The sequence below is a fragment of the Oryzias melastigma genome, linkage group LG15, assembly GCF_002922805.2.
Source record: "Oryzias melastigma strain HK-1 linkage group LG15, ASM292280v2, whole genome shotgun sequence".
NCBI classification, from domain to species: domain Eukaryota; kingdom Metazoa; phylum Chordata; class Actinopteri; order Beloniformes; family Adrianichthyidae; genus Oryzias; species Oryzias melastigma.
The window spans coordinates 22,839,629-22,857,056 of record NC_050526.1 but is presented as its reverse complement, the minus strand read 5'-3'; the positions used below and the strand labels follow the sequence as shown (position 1 = coordinate 22,857,056).

General features: G+C 40.2%; 1 protein-coding gene across 6 annotated transcripts; it reads left to right on the top strand.

Moving 5' to 3' along the window:
- The first annotated feature begins 775 nt into the window (after positions 1-775).
- On the top strand, positions 776-17,224 carry ldb1a (LIM domain binding 1a). 6 transcript variants are annotated; one of them, XM_024297483.2, is made up of 12 exons: positions 776-961; positions 4,132-4,232; positions 11,060-11,162; positions 11,991-12,035; positions 12,147-12,222; positions 12,776-12,878; positions 12,977-13,149; positions 13,231-13,353; positions 13,433-13,510; positions 13,596-13,719; positions 13,829-13,977; positions 14,660-15,431. In XM_024297483.2, exons 2-12 carry the CDS (start codon positions 4,205-4,207, stop codon positions 14,882-14,884), a joined length of 1,227 nt encoding a protein of 408 aa, XP_024153251.1. In that variant the 5' UTR covers positions 776-961; positions 4,132-4,204; the 3' UTR covers positions 14,885-15,431. The 6 variants fall into 6 exon arrangements, with proteins under 6 accessions (XP_024153251.1, XP_024153252.1, XP_024153256.1 ...); XM_024297484.2 differs by having other exon boundaries at positions 777-961; positions 13,829-13,971; XM_024297488.2 differs by lacking the exon at positions 14,660-15,431 and adding an exon at positions 15,438-17,224 and having other exon boundaries at positions 781-961.
- Positions 17,225-17,428: the final 204 nt, after the last annotated feature.

Sequence of the window (17,428 nt, the reverse complement as noted above, 5' to 3'; positions counted from 1 at the left end):
TGGACCAAACAATCAACCAGATTTCTACTGAAGAAGTTAAAACATAATTAAAATCCTTAAAGGATTAGGGATTTTTTTAGTTTTTCTTGTTTTATGACGTAACTCTGCTAGAAAAATAAAATAAAAGTCAAAAATCATAAAATACATTTATTCAAGAAAGATGATTAAAATCTGAATAAACCTCTGAAGAAATTTTGAATGCATTTTGGCAAAAGTAACACACGCTAAAGTCATGACAATTTGACAAACAACACAAACCAGACCACTTTAAAGTAAATTTCTTTAATTAAGATCAACCTTGAAAACAAACCCTTTTCTCCATTCTATAAATCTGCCAGACCCATCAGCACTTCTTTCAGTATTTTCTTGCAGCTCTTCGGATAAGTTTCTCTACATAAACACAGCCATTCAGGCTTTTTTAGATCTATTTTGCTTAATAAATATGTCCAGCTCATAATTCCAGCACAGAGAATTCAGACGCTGTGATCTACGCAGCTGTGAAACACAGAAGCTTGCCTGGTTTTTAGAGAAAAAGAGAAAGAAAGAAGCACCGCTGTGCCCCAGCACTCTCACAAACTGCTACCTACTGCTGCTCTGCTGTTGTCATGGATACAGTGATCCCCCCCCCTCATCCGTGCTCTTGGTTGGTATGGAGGGATGAGAGGAGAAGTGGCTCTGGCTGCTGCCTCTGCGTCATATTCATACCAGTGCGAATGAAAGCCCCCCCCCCCCCCCTTTACTTGTCCGTCCTCCTCTTCTGTCCTTACTTCCTTTCCTCATTCCTTCCTTCTCATCATCCAATTTGAACACTGTTAAATCCCCCCCTCCCTCCCTTGTGTCTCCTATCTGCATCTGCTCATCACAGCCTCTGTCAGACCTGCGTGTTTTCTTCAGCTGACCAGAGCGGACTTTTTTTCCTTTATCCAGGGAGCGTGGCGGACGAAGGAGAAGAAAGACAAAGGTAAGAACTGAAACCAGCACGGATATTGGGAGAAAATGTGTGCAGCAGAGAGAGTGTGCAGCGTTTGCAAAACAAAGAGTGAGCGAATGATGCTCTCACATGAGCACCTCTGGGTCTTTTGGGGCATTTTTGAAGGGAATTTAGGACAACACCAGGCTGTCAGTGAGTGTGAACCACAGTTTGACTGTAGTGAGAGGAGAGCGGTCAAAGATGAGGTGTGAACCCCAGAATGTTTCTGTGAGCAAGCACTTCGCTGTCTGACACATGGTGTCATTGAGCTGCTGCTGCTGCTGCTGCGTGTTCCCACAGTGGAAAGCAGGAGGCGGGTGGAGAGGGGGGACTTCATTATTCACTGAAAGCTTTTTGAGCTATGTTTGCATGTGTTGGCTGAACAGCAGCCTTTGCATCTGCAGGAGTGGGATAGAGAACATGGTCAAGCGTGCACCCAGATGTAGAGCCAAAACATCCTGAGAAATGCAGTTTCTAACATCCACACACCCCTCATCTTTTTGTGTGATTTTTTTTGCTTATTTTCTATCATTTTGTAGCATTTCTCCTTTTCAATTTCATTTCTTTTTTTGTTAGGGATTCACAGACTGTTAAATTTTGCAAGACATACAAAAATAAAACAAAATATTAGAAAAGTGAGCAGTGTCAAAAACAAATTTAACAAAATTGTTCTCATTCGTCAAGGAAGTGTTCTTTTGACTGGACTTAAAATCTTCTTCCTTGAAACATTTTGTTGCTCATCATCAGTCTGAAGGGTGCAGGATTCAGTCCACATCTATTTCCTCCCGGTGGGTCCCCCACATTTCTGAAATCGAATGGTTCGCTAAAGGAAACAAAGGAGAGCAATCCCTCTATAAAAATAAAATAATTTGATTTAAAAAAATTGAGTAAAGAGTGTTTTAGATCCTGACAGTGGTGTCTTATAGCTGTGACAACCCTGCCAAAAGATTGAGGGGAATGTGCCTGTCAGGTTTCATTTCAGCACAGAAACCTTTTTCTGATCATTTTTACAAAGAAAACACAAATTTGAGACCAATTTAATTAAAATGTCAACTAATTTAAATGTTTTTTGCCCCTCAAGGGTTGCCACAGCTTTCACCGATTCTCACAGGTGGTTTAGCAGAGAGTTGCCCTTCCTGACACAACCCTGTATTTTAGAGACGGGCACAAGCAGACACAAACTTGAACCTCCTTAATTCATTAATTACTATAAAACCAGCAGATTGCATCTATTTAACATTTTTTGTGTTCTCAACGCCACTCCACAGCATCAAACTTATAATCCTGGCTGAAGTCTCTATTTGTAGATTGCATGTTCTGCCTGTGCATGTAAGGGCACACTGCCTTTTTTCCCACAGCCAAAAACAACAACATGTTGGAAACTAAAAATTCCCTCAGGAGGGAATGTTTGCATTCGTCTGAATTCGTATGTGTCTCTATGATTGATTGACCAGATGTGCCCTGCCTTTGCCCGAAGACAGCTGGGATCGGCTCCTGCGTGCGACCCTAATTAGGCCAACATGGACATATTTGATAAACGGAAGAGATATACTTTAAACTGTTTAAATCAACCACTAAGAGTCAGTTTAATTGTGTAAATCATTAGAAGTCTATAAATCACACTTTTACCTGCATGTTAGATCTGTTTCAACAGTTTTCCTGCAACTTTTTAAGTGTTTGCTGAAGTGAATGACATAAACCAGCTTAAAACTGGAGTATGGAAAATTGTTCCCAGTGGATCCCAAAAAAGTCAGAAGAAAGTTGCTATTTACAGATTTAATTTCATTTCATAATGTCTATTGCACCCAGTTAAGTGCTTGTGCAGTCTCTAAGCAGCATACGATGCAGAAAAGGCCTAATAATGCAACTGTTCATCTAAAATATACCACTGCAAAAAACAAAACAAGTAACCTGAGTGCTAAAACAGAGACGTAAAATCCTAAATCCTGGCTTTTCTGTGGATCATACACCAACATAAACAGTACTTCAGACTAAGCACCCCCCCCACATAACACTGTAAACTGCCAGAGGCCACCCATGAGCAAAATGATGCACAAAACCTCTCAGAAAATCCTCAGAAGTGAGTTATTTCTTATTAAGTTCAATTTTCTTGTGCACCTTTCCTTTTGAAAGCAGCACCTCTACAAAAACTGTTTTAAAACCTCAGGAGATCAGTGTGTGTAATATCCAGACGACAGTTTCTTCTCCTTTCTCGATTCAGTCAAATTGACAGATATTTAGTCAATTTTGCAACTGACTGAAAGGGAGCAACAAAGCCCTCCTGCTCATGGGAGTCAGTTATGTGGCCGTTTGTGTACAAAGTGTGAGATTATGAGATTATTGGCTTGGAGAACATGCGCGTTTAGGCTGAGAGCGGTTATGGGGATGGACAGGAAACGAAGCAGTGAAACACAGCAGAGAGAGGAAATGAAAAAAAAAAAACTGCAGACAGAAAAATATCAACAGGCTGAAGAGATAATTGAAAGAAAGGTGAAGATGAAGGGTGGAAATGATGGGGAGGAAGATGCTGGAGCAAAGCCAGGAGTGCACAGAGCGTGTGTGCACATAGCACGCACACTTCCTGCCTCCCATGAGCCTTCAGTGTCCCCGCGCTCCAGGAGGGCTTTGCATTTTTAATCGATACTGTCTGTCGTGATTAACACCAGTGTTCTCGCTGCAGCACAGAAAAACCGAGCGAGACAGAGAGAGATGAGAGTCTGTCACACATGAGGCACAGAGTGCATGAGTGTGCGCGTTGGTAAGGCAGTAATGACCCTCTGCCTCTAGGCTCCCACTGAGCATGTTTATCTTCCACAGCAGCACAGGGTAAAAATAGACAATGCATCACAGCCACACAGGCGCACACTTCGTGGGCATTTTGTCCTTTTCCTCCCCTTTGCCTCCCTCTCCCTTTCTTCTTTTTCTGCAGCCCCTATTACTCCCTCCAACCTCACACACTGCTTTTTTTCCCCTTCTTCTTTCACTCCTCTCTCATTTTCCCTCCCACTCATGTTGCAATAAGTCTATTAATGATGCAGTTAGAGCGCCACTGCCAACTTCCTGCTTCTGACAGAGAGAGAAGTGTAGTTGTGTTGAACATGGCCTGCTTTATACCACTCCCTCTTATCTCCCCACCCCTCTGTCTGTGTTGTTTTCCTCAGAGTGAGCCCATGCGAGCAGCGTTTGGACTGAGCGCAGCTGTTTCGTTCAGAGAAGGGCCCACCATGTGAGAAGATGTCTGTTGGAGGTTGTGCTTGTCCCGGTGAGTGCGCACTCTTTTTCTCCTCAGTCTCCGTGTTCAGTGGTGGTGTCAGAAAGATGACTGCGTGCATGTTAAAGTGCTGCAAAGCCCTCTGGGGCCAGTGTCAAGCAGCAGGAGTTTGTGTTTGTGCTGGTGAAGCCACTGGATTAAAACAAGCTGTAAAATGAGGTTACTGACAGGAAAACCACAGCAAACCTCCACAGTGGTGCTGCCCTTCTGTGAAGATCAATGCAACCTTTACACAAAAATGAGGATTCATTTATCCCAGATGTAACTTAGAGATATCAAGTTAGAACTAAAATGAGACAAAAATGTTTTTGTTAATGTAAGGGAAGTTTGATTTAAGAAGATTTCTAATTTGTGTTTTTATGGAAAAATTTGAATTTCTTTGGCATACAAGAAGTGATCAATTGAAAAGTGTGGAAAAATTGGAGGAAAATATGAACAAAAAGCCGAAAATATTGCAAAAACGGACTCTGTCAAGCCAACAACCTATATGCTGCAAATATTGATGAAAGGATTTAAAATGTATCACTTTGAATTGTATCAATTCATACAGTCATAAGAGTGAGTTTCAGGCTGGAGATTTAGAGTCACTCCCAAAACTCTAAATGTGCAACTTTTAAAATGACAAATGAGGTTTTAAGGGCTTCGGTGGGACTCTAAACCGTTATTAAGGCGATTTAATTTCCAATTCAGCTCTCCTGGAGGTGAGCTTTTGTTCATAACGGGGACTTGTTACACTTCTGTCTCCTTATTAAGCAGTTCTTTAATTAAATCAAAATCTCTACTTTTAATAAAGGTTATTCAAATCAACGTTGTCAGTCGGTGAAGGTTTATTCTCCTCGCTGAATGAGGAAAGAGAGGTTTTGTTGAATCTGTGTCTGTCCACACATGTCGGTCTTTGGCAGCTGGGATGTTTGGAAAGTTTTTTATCTTGAAATCTACTCACTTCCAGGTGAGCGTTTGATTTTCCCTTCATTTGGAGGGGTTTTGTTTTGAACTGTGCTTCACTGGGAGAATGTAGGCTACAGAAATGGCTGCTCAAACCTCAGAGGGCCAGAGAGGACGGACGGGAAGAGCGCGCAAGAAGAAATTAAATCCTGACGTCTGGTCAAAGCAGGCAGATTAAATTAGATAGTCAGATTGGTTTAATAAGGCTATTCTGATTTATGGACAATTTGTTATTAGATTAAATAATATAACTAAGGTGATCGATGTTGTCACATCCTTCTCCTCACCTTCCTGCGACTCAACTGAGGAGTGACCAAATTGGAGTATTTTTGCACGTTTTGGTGTGCAGATGTAGAATATTTCACGATAGGGGGATCTGCTTTGTACACGCTGTTCTCTAACATTCGGAGGCTTACAAAAGCTTTCATGGAAATGCTGGGTATGTGCCTGCAGTCGCACACGTGGTCACCTTCAGGAGGAGCCTGCTCGAACAGGTTTAGGGTGGGAGATCTCACAGATAACAAACAGAGCAACAGCAATCAAGTCTGCTTTCAGTTTCTCACGTTGAAAGCTGGAAATCATTAAACGTACAGACCCCCACATTCTTGCATAATGGTCTCGTGGCAGATCCTCCTCTCCACGGCTGTTAGATTAAAAAGAAGTGATCTCCACTTTGATTTTTCTGGTCAAGTCACAGCACAGAGGAGAGTGCAATGAAAACAGGCCTCTCTTGTCAGTCTTGTTGTTGGGCAACCTCCTGACACTCGGCTGTTCTTGTGACTTTGCAGCGAAATAGCTCTTTAAAGGGTTCGCTCCAGATTTGTCCTAAAACTCTGGAGCCAATCACCTCCTTTGTTCGGGCTAAATGATATAAATAGATCGCCTGTGAGCTGAAGATACCGCAACACCACCTCCACTCAACCATGTGGTCCCCATTGCTCTCTTTCTTTTCATCTAACCCCCTCCTTATCTGACTTCAACATCTCATTCTTTCCCTCCTTCCTCTACGTTTCCTTTTCCAGTAACTGTGCAGCTTCATGCAGAAAGTCGTATGGGTTCTGATTGGAGAAAATTGACTAAAAGCTAAATGGCACTCCAAAGGGCAAGGCTTTCTTTCTTTCTTTTTTTAAATGACGGTTATACAAGAACAACACTACCTCAGCTTTTATTTTGCTGCACCAAAAGTCCCCCCCCCCCCCCCCCCNNNGCCTTTCACTTCTTCCTCTTCGTCCCCTTCTCTTTGTAGCTCAGTGAGTCTGGCAGATCTGCTTTGCCTGATCAAAATGGCTGTGTGCAGAGGCAGACAGAAGGAAGGAATGCGTGGGAGACAGAGATGCTGGGGAGTCGGAGGAACGGTGGGGGTGCAGAGTGGCGCCAAGCTTAGTGATGTCACATCTGCTGCAGGACGACAGGATGGCAAATGAAGGCTGGCATGGGCCATGCTGCTGGAGGGAGGGGGGGAGTTAAGGAGGACAAAAGGGTTTTCTATCAATGCACACCTGTAATTTAGAAATGTGTGAGCTGCAGTTTTGCAAACATGCCAGCAGGTTTGGAGGGTGAAGTCAAACCTGCATGGGGAGGGCGTGAATCTGTGATGACGTAACTGGGAAGCTGTGAGGGACGACTTGTTTAGTCTAACATTTCTCGACATTATTTTTCGAGATATGAACAAAAATCTTTTGCCGTAGCGACAAACTGAAAGAGAAAGTTAAATGATATTTGATGACAAATAGATATATCTGATATTTTGAGCCCTTCTGTTCATTAGTTAAGAATGAGAGTGCAGAGTTCTGTTTTCACTCTGACACAACAGCTTGTTTTCATTTTAGAACAACTGAGAAATCACCAAAAACTGACAATTTAATCAGCGTTCTTTGGCTTTGGATATTTTTCACATGATGCACATCACATTTTCTGTCTTTATAAATTATTTCAAAGCAGACGGCTTCTTTGTCAGACCACAACTAAATTGTCTTGGTGCAGTTTTGTGTTAGTTCTGTCTTCGGGTATCGTTCACTTGTCACAACTGTTTCCATGACAGGATTGTCATGGAAAAGTAGCAACTGGAGGATGAACATCCTGTTCAACAGCATTTACTTCAGATTTCCCCCGTACTTCTTTATGCACTCTGTCAGCCCTCGTTTTATAAAGAGCTTTGATTTCATGCAACAGTTCAGTTCAGCAAAAGCAGTAAAACTCTGCTTGAATAGGCTAAATCAATCAAACATTTTTAAGAGAATATCTATATATTAACTGTTGCTAAATACTGATTGTTTTTTCTTTTTTGCATGGCATGGCTGATATAGATTAAGCGAGATGTTCGTGTTTAATATAGTAGTTTTCAGTTTGACGTCAGGTTTTTTTAAAATTAAAAACATAAAATTGTTTCATCTGAAAACCTTAGGTTTTATGTGAAATTTTTATGTGTTGGAAAGAACACATGAAATAAATCATACCATAAAATCTGCTTTTGATTTAAATGAATTAGTTAAGCACATGTTTTTCTTAGAACTGGAAACTAGGTTACATTTAAAATAAAATAAATTGCTTAAAGAAAAGCAAAAAAAAAAAAAAAGGAAAAAAAGGAATATTTTGTGTTGTATCCTGATTCGGATCTTAACTAAAAAGCAGTTACAAAACATGGCCAGCAGAGGGCGATGTTGCTTTTCCTCTTGTCCACACAAACACTCATGAAGGATGTCAGAAGCCCTGCATCATTAACAAATGACCACTCAGTATGAATAACATAATACATTTGTGTAATGCAGGTCATATAAACTGATTTATGACAGTCTGGTGCAACTAAAATACCTTCACAGCTTATAAAATATTTAAAATGTTGCTGTAGTTAATGCATTTATTTTCATAGGCATGTACTTAGTTTAATACGGACCGTTTATTCAACAAGAAAACAGACTGTTTTCTGTAAGAGTTACAATTTTTGGGGCAGCAGACTATATTTGCAAATTCTAGCCATTGATGGAGTAAAGAAAATATCAGAAAAGCAATTTAAATCTTCATTTTAATTACAAATAAACACATTTATATGTCTAATAATGATAAAAATTAAAGTTCAAATAAAGTCAGCATTAAATCTGCTTAACATCACATATGTTTCCGATTCTCACAAATGCATTGCTTTCTGCCTTATTGAAAATATAGTTCACAAACCAGCTTTATAGCTCTGGTTTTAATGCAGCTTAGGAATACTAATAGTGGAGCTTATTTTGAAGAGGCTTTATGTTGTGAAACCATACATAGTTTGACGCTATCAAAACACATAACAGCATAAATATTGAATATGTCTTGATTTTAGCTTGGTACTAGCAGTGGCACAAAAAAGTTGTTTTACTAATAAAAGATTACCCCAGTTTAAAATCAAAGCATAAATGACAAAACTTAAATAATCTGTGATATTTTCAGTGCATTTGCATTTTTCTTCGAAGCCTAAGAGCCACAATAGAGGAATAAAGAGCTTCGGAACCTCAGGTTGCAGACCTGAAAAACGACAACGCAATAAATAAAAGTCAGAATGTCTTAGGAAATTAAAGTAAATTAAAATTTTTTGATGCAGCCAGATATTTGTTCTTTGTTAACGAACTTCATCCCTTAAATTTTATATTTATTGTTCAGGTGTCAATGAAAGTGACAGCTTGTTTACATTCCTCTACTTCTCTAAGAATACACCTAAGAAGCAAAAAAGACTTGTCTCTCTCAATGGGGAACCACCTTGTACCACAACAGGGGCCACTGGTGGACCGCAGAGTCCCAGACAAAACAAATTGGGGCCCCAGTGAGGGAGAGGGTCCTGTTTTGTCCGGGTGTGTGTTTGGAAGGGGCGGGGGAGCCTGGAGGGGGCGGGGCTTTTGTTCGTGTCTCGGCTGGCAGGAACAAAGGGTCCTGTAGTAGTGCAGCATAGGTAACTCTGCCCTTAACTGTGGGCATTGGCTAAAGTATCTTAATGTAGTTTGGGTTTGCATGCCGTCCGGAATCAGAGGATACGTCAGGAGAGCTTTGGTTCTTTGCAGTTTTATATTTGGATCTCGCAGGAATCATCAAAGGTGCGCTGGCAGCAGCAGCTCCGGCTAGCAAAGAGGCTAGCTGGCTAGCAACACCGAACCGAGGTGTTAAACGACACCGCGTTTCTCTTTAGGTAACTTAAACTAGCTTCTCATAACAAAAATGTTGTTTTTATTTTTTAAGTACAAATGAAACTACAATTTATGCCATAAGTTAAATTCGAAGTGGATGACATTTATTTAGCTTGTTGGTTAATAGCCTAGCATGGGCATCCGCTCTCTGCAGACGGATAATCAAAGGGGGCCTGATGTTAGCTAACGCTTGTAATCAGATGCTAAATTAAAGTCGAGGTATTTATATTTAAATGAAGAATTTGCATTCGTGCATTTGAGGAAATACCATCACTCTTGAAAGAACCCACACGTTTGTTGAGTCTTTGAACGCAACTTTGGATGTTTTAGTGGCTGCAGGCGATCCTCTGGATGCAGCTCTATTGTTTGCAGTGAGGAGTTTGGGCGGACTTAAATACACGCAGCTCTCATTATGTGTGGTTAACCTTTACAGGAGTTGCTGTGCATGCTCCACCGCTATGTAAGGAGTTGGTAAAAGAAACTCAGCTTAGGTTGTTTTATTAAGATATGTTTCCTTTAACCTTATTTATGTGACCTTTGATGTGTTTTCCAATTAAAGTTTGGCAGAATATCTATTTTCTGGAGATAAAAATAAAAGTATCTTTCATTATACTGTTTTCCAGTGGTTACATGATTTGCAGCAGCAAATTTGATCAGATCAATCTGTATATCTTGGTGCAGAATGGGGTTAATGGCTGGCAATGTTGGGGGTGGGTGTTTGTAGGTTTGGTCCAAAGCAGAGAATTATTGATCTTCTTTTTTCTATTTTGTCCCTGAACACATTAATTTCCAATAATAAAAAACGAAGGAACTCATGACAGTTCATATTTAAAGGTGCAGTAATTTATGGGCTTTAGTTGTGAAGGAAAACATACTTCATTATTTTCTATCAACTAAAGGTTGCTCTTCCTTTCTTTTTAAAGAGTTGTGGGATTCCCTCTTAGTTTGCCCTAAAGTGCTTTGTAACTGATTTTCTTCTGTCAGGTTTGCTTTTGCATTGAAGTTGAGGATGTTTTTTTCCCCCTGCTGGTTTTAATTAAAGGCAGTCCTGTTTTTAAGTGCAAACTGACAGTGACCTACAAAGACTATACATTTAGATGCATTATATACTGCCATCTAGTGGTGTCTTTTGGAAGTGTTTGGCTGAGCTTGATAATATTAATCAAGCAAATGTAATTAATACTTTTATTTTTCCTTTTTTTTAAACTGATTATACTCATGACGGCCCAGGTTTGTGTTAATCCTCTGTTGCTTTTACTAAAAGAAGTTGTTAGTATTGATTCCTTTACACGTCAATTGTTGCATAGATTTCTTTACGTTTTTTTTTTTTTTTTTGCTTTAACTTGGTTGTTCTTTTTGGACGAATGGGGTAAAAGTGGGGGATGGAGCATGTTTTGGATCACGTGGGGGTTTGTCCAATGGCTTAAAGTGGTACAAGATCACAAATACACCCATTTCCCTGATTGTTTTTTTTGTTTGTAGGCTAATATAAAAAGCATTTTTTTTGTTGTCGCATTTAGAAAATTGATCATGCATTAGGGAATGAAAGCAGCAGGAAATTGTGTTGGCAGTCTGCTTTTATTTGGGCAAATCTCAACAAAATCATCCAGCATTAGATTACTTGGATGAGGCTGTGATTTGAATGAGCTAAATCCAAAGTAATCTAAATCTCCTTTTAATTCTCTGCTCTTTTTTCCCCCTCCTCTTTTGCTATGGATGCAGGCTGTTCGTCAAAGTCATTCAAGCTGTACTCTCCCAAGGAGCCACCCAACGGCGGCAACTTTCCCCCCTTCCACCCAGGCGCTATGCTGGACAGAGATGTGGGGTAGGTTTCGATCGTAAAGACAATAAATACTTTTGTCATGTGCAATCTTTTACTGCAAACCAGAATCTATAGAAAGTTGCAGATTTTTTTTTTTTTTTGTGATAATGTTGATAATTTGATACTCCATTTGAGCTGCTTGGACCTAAAAAATATTTGTTTGGGCTTTATAATGATTATATATATATTATGTTTCCCTTCTTTTATTTTGAAAAAATAATATGCCATTTTATTGCCAAAAATATTAAGTTGTCAAAGAAAATTGAGCAGAGTCTTTATAGCTATTTACATTTTATACATGTTAAATTACATATTTTTATTATTATCATTATAATGAGTAGACTAAATATTAAACAGATGAATATCATTATTATTGTCATTAGCCATATAGCCACATGCAGTTTGTCCCACTTAAGCTCATTTGATCACTTTTGATGAGAGTAAAATCCTCCTTTTGCTTCACATTGATGAAGCTTAAATAGTTTATAGCTGCAAATTGTGCGTCTTAATGCAGATTTTATTTTGATATTGAGAAAATTAACCTTTTTATGCCTGAATTTCTTTTCCAATTATATTAAAAACACATTCCCCAATGTTTATCTGTTTAAAGTGATGTTAAAGAAAGTGTTGTCCTGGAATTTAACGGTACATTGTGAATTAGCAACATATGGCAAGATGTTGGGATAAAAAAAGATTAATAAAAATGAAAAAAAATCATATATTTTTGCACAAATAAACCTTAAAACATGATGGAAAGCCCAATACATGAATGCACCTGAAAAGTTTTTGTTGTAAGATATTCTTATTTCCACTTTTTCTTCATATTTCTAGGCCAACACCCATGTACCCGCCCTCATATATGGAGCCTGGAATGGGGTAAGTTCTCAAATGTAACTTTAGGATTTGCTAAAACTGTAGCTAAAGCTCCATTATCTTTGCAGTTTGCATTTATTAAATGTTTGCCCATTGGCTCCATGGCTGTTTTAGGAGACCCACGCCGTATGGGAACCAGACAGATTACAGGATATACGAGCTGAATAAACGACTGCAGAACTGGACAGAGGTGAGAGCGAAATCCCTTCAAATGTTTACCGACACAACAGCATCTCTGCTCAGTTTTAAGATGTGTGGCTTTTGTTTACGAGCCTGTTTATCTGTTTCTAAACATGCCACAGATTTTGTGATGAGTCTGACTGAGGCTTACTGTTTTAATTTACCTTCCAATTCCTAATAGGATTATGTCTTCAAGTTTGCCGGATTGTAATTAGAGCTCCAAATGTCATTTGTGTTGTCAAATAAGAGTGGCTTTGGGAAGCCAGAGTGGACAGCAAGATTACATTTGAACTCTGGGAATTTTACACAAATGAATTTTCTTTCTAAAAAAAAATTAACAAAAACTATTTCCACATCACAAAACATTCTAAAAAGTAGAATGAAGCTATGACGTTTAAGAAGTAACAAAGTCTATTTTTAACCATATATATATATATATGAAAACGATGAATTTGATGGTACTAATTAGCATTTTCTGAGTGAAGTTTAATTGGAATAATTATATTTTTAGATGCCATTGTTGTTTAGTGTTTTCTAAAAGATGTTTCTTCGCTCGCTTCCAGGACTGTGACAATCTCTGGTGGGACGCGTTCACTACAGAGTTCTTTGAAGATGACGCCATGCTCACTATCACCTTCTGTTTAGAAGATGGTCCAAAACGATACAGTAAGAAACAATTTCTTTATCTTTTGAAGTGATGTTTGTTCCTCCTGTGGTTCCACATTCTTGTTTATGGGTCTGACCGTATCCTCTGTTGTTTGCAGCAATCGGCAGGACGTTGATTCCTCGATACTTTAGAAGTATTTTTGAGGGAGGCGCCACTGAGCTCTTCTACGTTTTGAAGCATCCAAAAGAGTCCTTCCATAGTAACTTTGTGTCCCTGGACTGCGACCAATGCACCATGGTGACCCAGAATGGCAAACCCATGTTCACACAGGTACAGTCACCTGTGCTGGTCGATGACTGCTGCATTGGTTTGACCCAGGAGCCGGTTAACTCTGTGCCCTCTCATTCTCAGGTTTGTGTCGAAGGCCGGCTGTACTTGGAGTTCATGTTTGACGACATGATGAGGATCAAAACGTGGCACTTCAGTATCAGACAACACAGAGAAGTCCTTCCCAGGAGCATTTTGGCTATGCATGTGAGTTTTAAAGGATCACTATGTGGAATCGAGAGTGCGCATGTATGCTTAGAACGTATTTTTTAACCTAATTATCCAGGATCCCCAGATGCTCGATCAGCTGTCTAAAAATATCACCAGATGTGGACTATCCAACTCGACGCTCAACTACCTCCGTGTAAGACTTTTTCTCTTTGATCCCTGATTTAAACCCAGCTGAAGGGAATTAACATCTTATTTTTACTCCTTCACCTTCCCTGAAGCTATGTGTGATTTTGGAGCCGATGCAGGAGTTGATGTCCAGACACAAGACTTACAGCTTAAGCCCCAGAGACTGTCTGAAGACCTGTCTTTTTCAAAAGTGGCAAAGGATGGTAGCACCTCCAGGTAACGCTGACATTCTGATTGATTTTTATAAAAAGACTGCAGTTTTTCAAATCCTCAAATGAGGAACAACCTATACTCAAGCATCAATCATTTCTGTCTCTACCTGCAGCTGAACCGGCCAGGCAAGCTCCGAATAAACGCCGGAAAAGAAAGGTGTCCGGCGGCAGCACTGTGAGCTCGGGCGGGGGCAACAACAACAACAGCAACAGCAAGAAGAAAAGCCCAGGCAACAGTTTTTCACTCTCCAGCCAGGTACCTGTAAGCATTTCCTCTACTCCCTCTGTCAGCACCTCCTAGCTTAAAGGAGAGCGGGAGGCAAAGAGCTTAGAGGGGTATTCGTGAGTGTTGGTCTGCATTAGGAGGTGCTTTTTTTTTTTTGTAAATGGCTTTTAGACCCCTAACCAGTGATGGGCAGTCCCTGGTCCTCTGGGGCCGCAGCATTTATGTTTTAAATGAGTGACCTCTATTATTTTAGGAGTGTGGGGGGTAGCGGTTCCTTTGCTCTGATTTCTATCGGGGCAGTTGAACATTCGGTTGGTCTTATAGTCATCGGAGCTCCTAGTTTTCTCTGTCTTGGCTCACTTGGTTGGTTGTTTGAGCGAACGAGACCCGAGGTGGAATGAAAACCCCGACTGCGACGCAGCACCCAAGGATCAGGGACGCCCACTGCTGGCCAGTAGGGAGGGCCCCGGGACCCTGGTTCTTGTCACAGGGGCGGGGCCGCCCAGTGCACGCCCCCAAAACCAAATTTGGCTCAGCTGTAGTTCATTCAACTAGGAGAGATGGATTAGTAATGCTAAACCTGAACCCACCTGGAGTTGCATCTAGAGCATATGCCAAAGAAAGAATGCATTATCCACTTGGTTCATGCAGCCAGAAAATTCCGCCCGCCCCCCTGTATGATGGGGTAATGTGTACCGGCACTTGCTGTCCCCTTTAGGATGTGATGATGGTGGGAGAGCCCACTCTGATGGGAGGGGAGTTTGGTGACGAGGACGAGCGTCTGATTACGCGGCTGGAGAACACGCAGTTCGATGGGGCGAACGGACTGGAGGATGAGGACAGTTTCAACAGTTCACCTGCACTGGGGGCTCACTCGCCCTGGAACGGCAAAGCCCCCTCCAGTCAGGAGAGCAAGAATGACAACTCCCAGTCATCCCAGTAAAGTCCCCAGTGAGCAGCTCCCCCCCCCCCAAAAAAAAAACCTTCCTCCCAAATTCTACTGGAATCTTCCTGAAGAAACACTAGCAGGAGGAGTCAGGGAGATCCGCCCGGAGAACTTTGTGTTTGAAATCTTTGAGTAGAGCAGTCGCTGTGGGGGGCAGATGAAGCTGTCACACCAAGGAAAGTTTCCGCACATTGTTGCACATGATCAGTGGTGCTCGGCCTCTGCCCTCCTGCCAGTCCTCTGAAAGGTGTAGCGGCCGAGTCTCAGAGCGGAAGCCGGCTTGTCTGGTCATCCGAGTGCATTGCAAGCATGTCGGCGGGTTCTTGTTCCAACCTCGGGTCTCTCCGCTGTGCATTTTCCTCGCCGACCAGTTGTTTCTGTTGTGCTCGTATCACAGGGGAGAAATGCTTTCATTTGATTTATTTTATTCCCTCTCATTTATTCTTTTTTTTTTATTTATTTCATTATTATTTTTTGCAGGCTGCAGAAAACTGTGTGCACTTCTAGTATCAAATTCAGTTTTTAAAAACTCAATTATTTGTTTTTGTAGGACCTGGTTGGAACAAAAACCTGTACAGTGCCGGAGCTTGAGGACCGAAGTTGAGAACCACTACGCTAAATGTTACACACAAACACACACACACGGACACACACTCCACCTACATCTGTGGCAGAAATCAATGAGGTACTGGAGAAAGGCGATACTCGTGTCTGGACCAGAGCACCAGACACCACAGAAGTATGTTTTAAGTTTTTCTGTTTTTTTTGTTTTGTTTATTTTTTTGTTTGTTTTTGTAAAAAATGAAAAAACTAAATATAGACAGACAAAGCAAACAAACAGCCCAGAATATCCTTTGCACTGTTTTCCACTATTAACTGCAATCTATTTTTCTTATGGTGTATTTTTTTCTTTTTTTCCTTTTTTTCTATTATTATGTAAGAAGTGTAAAACATTTGAAACCTGCAGTATATTAATGTATAAGTATTGCTGTTAGATCATTCTTATTGTGATGGTAATAACTAATGTAAGCCTCTGCTCGATGTGTCACCCATCTGTGTCAGACGTCCCGCCGTCATCAAGTTCTGTCGGGAGAACAAGGCTTGTGTTTTACTACTGTTAGCGAGTCCAAAGCAGCACACTGGAAAACACGCGTCCCAGCCCGATTTCCATCCGTTGTCCAATCCCGGCGCAACTGTTTGCTTTGTCTTGACATCTCCTAACTTGCGGTCCACTCTAGAGAATATATGAACGGAAAACCTCTTAAATTTGCTACTTTAAAAAAAATATTTTAAAACCAAGTTTTGACAGCATTGTAAAATAATAATAATAATAAAAAAAGAACTTTTGTATTAACTTAAGCTTCCAGGAAATGTTTTTAAGGACATTAAAGAAAGCTGCAGACCAAGAAGCTCCATGTAAAGATTCTTACACTCTGCTCTGCTTTCCGACGAATCATTTGTTGGCTTTACTCTTCATGTTTGTGTCTGTGCTTGTATATTTTTAGGTAGTAATTTCTGTAAAGCTTATTCTATGTATTCCCTGAAACTGAAAAACCCAATGTTAAAAATGAAAAAGCCTCAGAAGTTTTTTTTTTTTTTTATGTAATTTTTAATCGTACAATCAATGATTAAATAATTTTTGCCCTGGATTTACTGAGCTATATTTATTTTTCTATGCATTGACATTTTTTGGTGCAGCCCACCTGTACAGTTTCCATGGCAACATATGGAGGAATTTGTGAAGCTGCTTGGTCTGAGTGTTAATTTAGATTATGTTTTACTTTGAAATAAAGCTCATTCAGAAACTCATTCTGATACACTTTTTAAGAAATTATTGAAATATAAGAATTTAAATTTGTTAATGTTTCATTTATGTATAGTTGAATATTAGTTGCCCTATTAAAGCTGCTGGTCATAATTTAGATAATATTTTTCCTGTGCAGATATTTTCTTTACTTTTTGTCACTTCCAGACTCCACCAGCAGGGGGCTCTCAGCTCCAGACTAAGCAGCTGAATAGAAATTCCTTCACCAACATTTTCATCTGTAAATCCACGCTGGGGTGCAGCTCTATGTATCTCCATCACCATGTCATCTTTTTTGTGGTGTCCCAATTCAACAGATGAACGCAGAATCCAGTCCAGGAGCAGCCTACCAACACTTGTTTGAGTTTCACATAGCAGTTACTAAGAAAATATGAGAGAGAAAGATGGAGCAGCTGTTGCTGCTTCTTGTAGCACCTCAACCCAGGGGGTGGTTTTATATCTATATTTTTTGCGAGGTTTCTGTCATTGATAATTCATGTACGGTCTCAATAAAGATGAATTTTCACTGAAAAGCTTGGTGTGGTGATTGATGGAAAACAGTTTTTAAAAAAAAAAAAAAACAAAGAACACTATGAACACCTGCAATACCAGGAAACTGTTCTGTCCTCTCAATATTTATATAATTTTTGAGTTTCACAAAACATGAAAACTTAGGAGAATTAGTCATTGTTGATAGTTCAGTTACGGAAATAATCAACTCCATTGGCATCACTTTA

What these genes read in the sequence shown, in the direction of transcription:
- ldb1a (XM_024297483.2), top strand. Translation starts at nt 4,205, where the DNA reads ATGTCTGTTGGAGGTTGTGCTTGTCCCG. An exon ending in TGGAGGTTGTGCTTGTCCCG is followed by an intron (nt 4,233 to 11,059) that starts GTGAGTGCGCAC and finishes CTATGGATGCAG; the next exon opens with GCTGTTCGTCAAAGTCATTC. An exon ending in CACTCTCCAGCCAGGTACCT is followed by an intron (nt 13,978 to 14,659) that starts GTAAGCATTTCC and finishes TGTCCCCTTTAG; the next exon opens with GATGTGATGATGGTGGGAGA.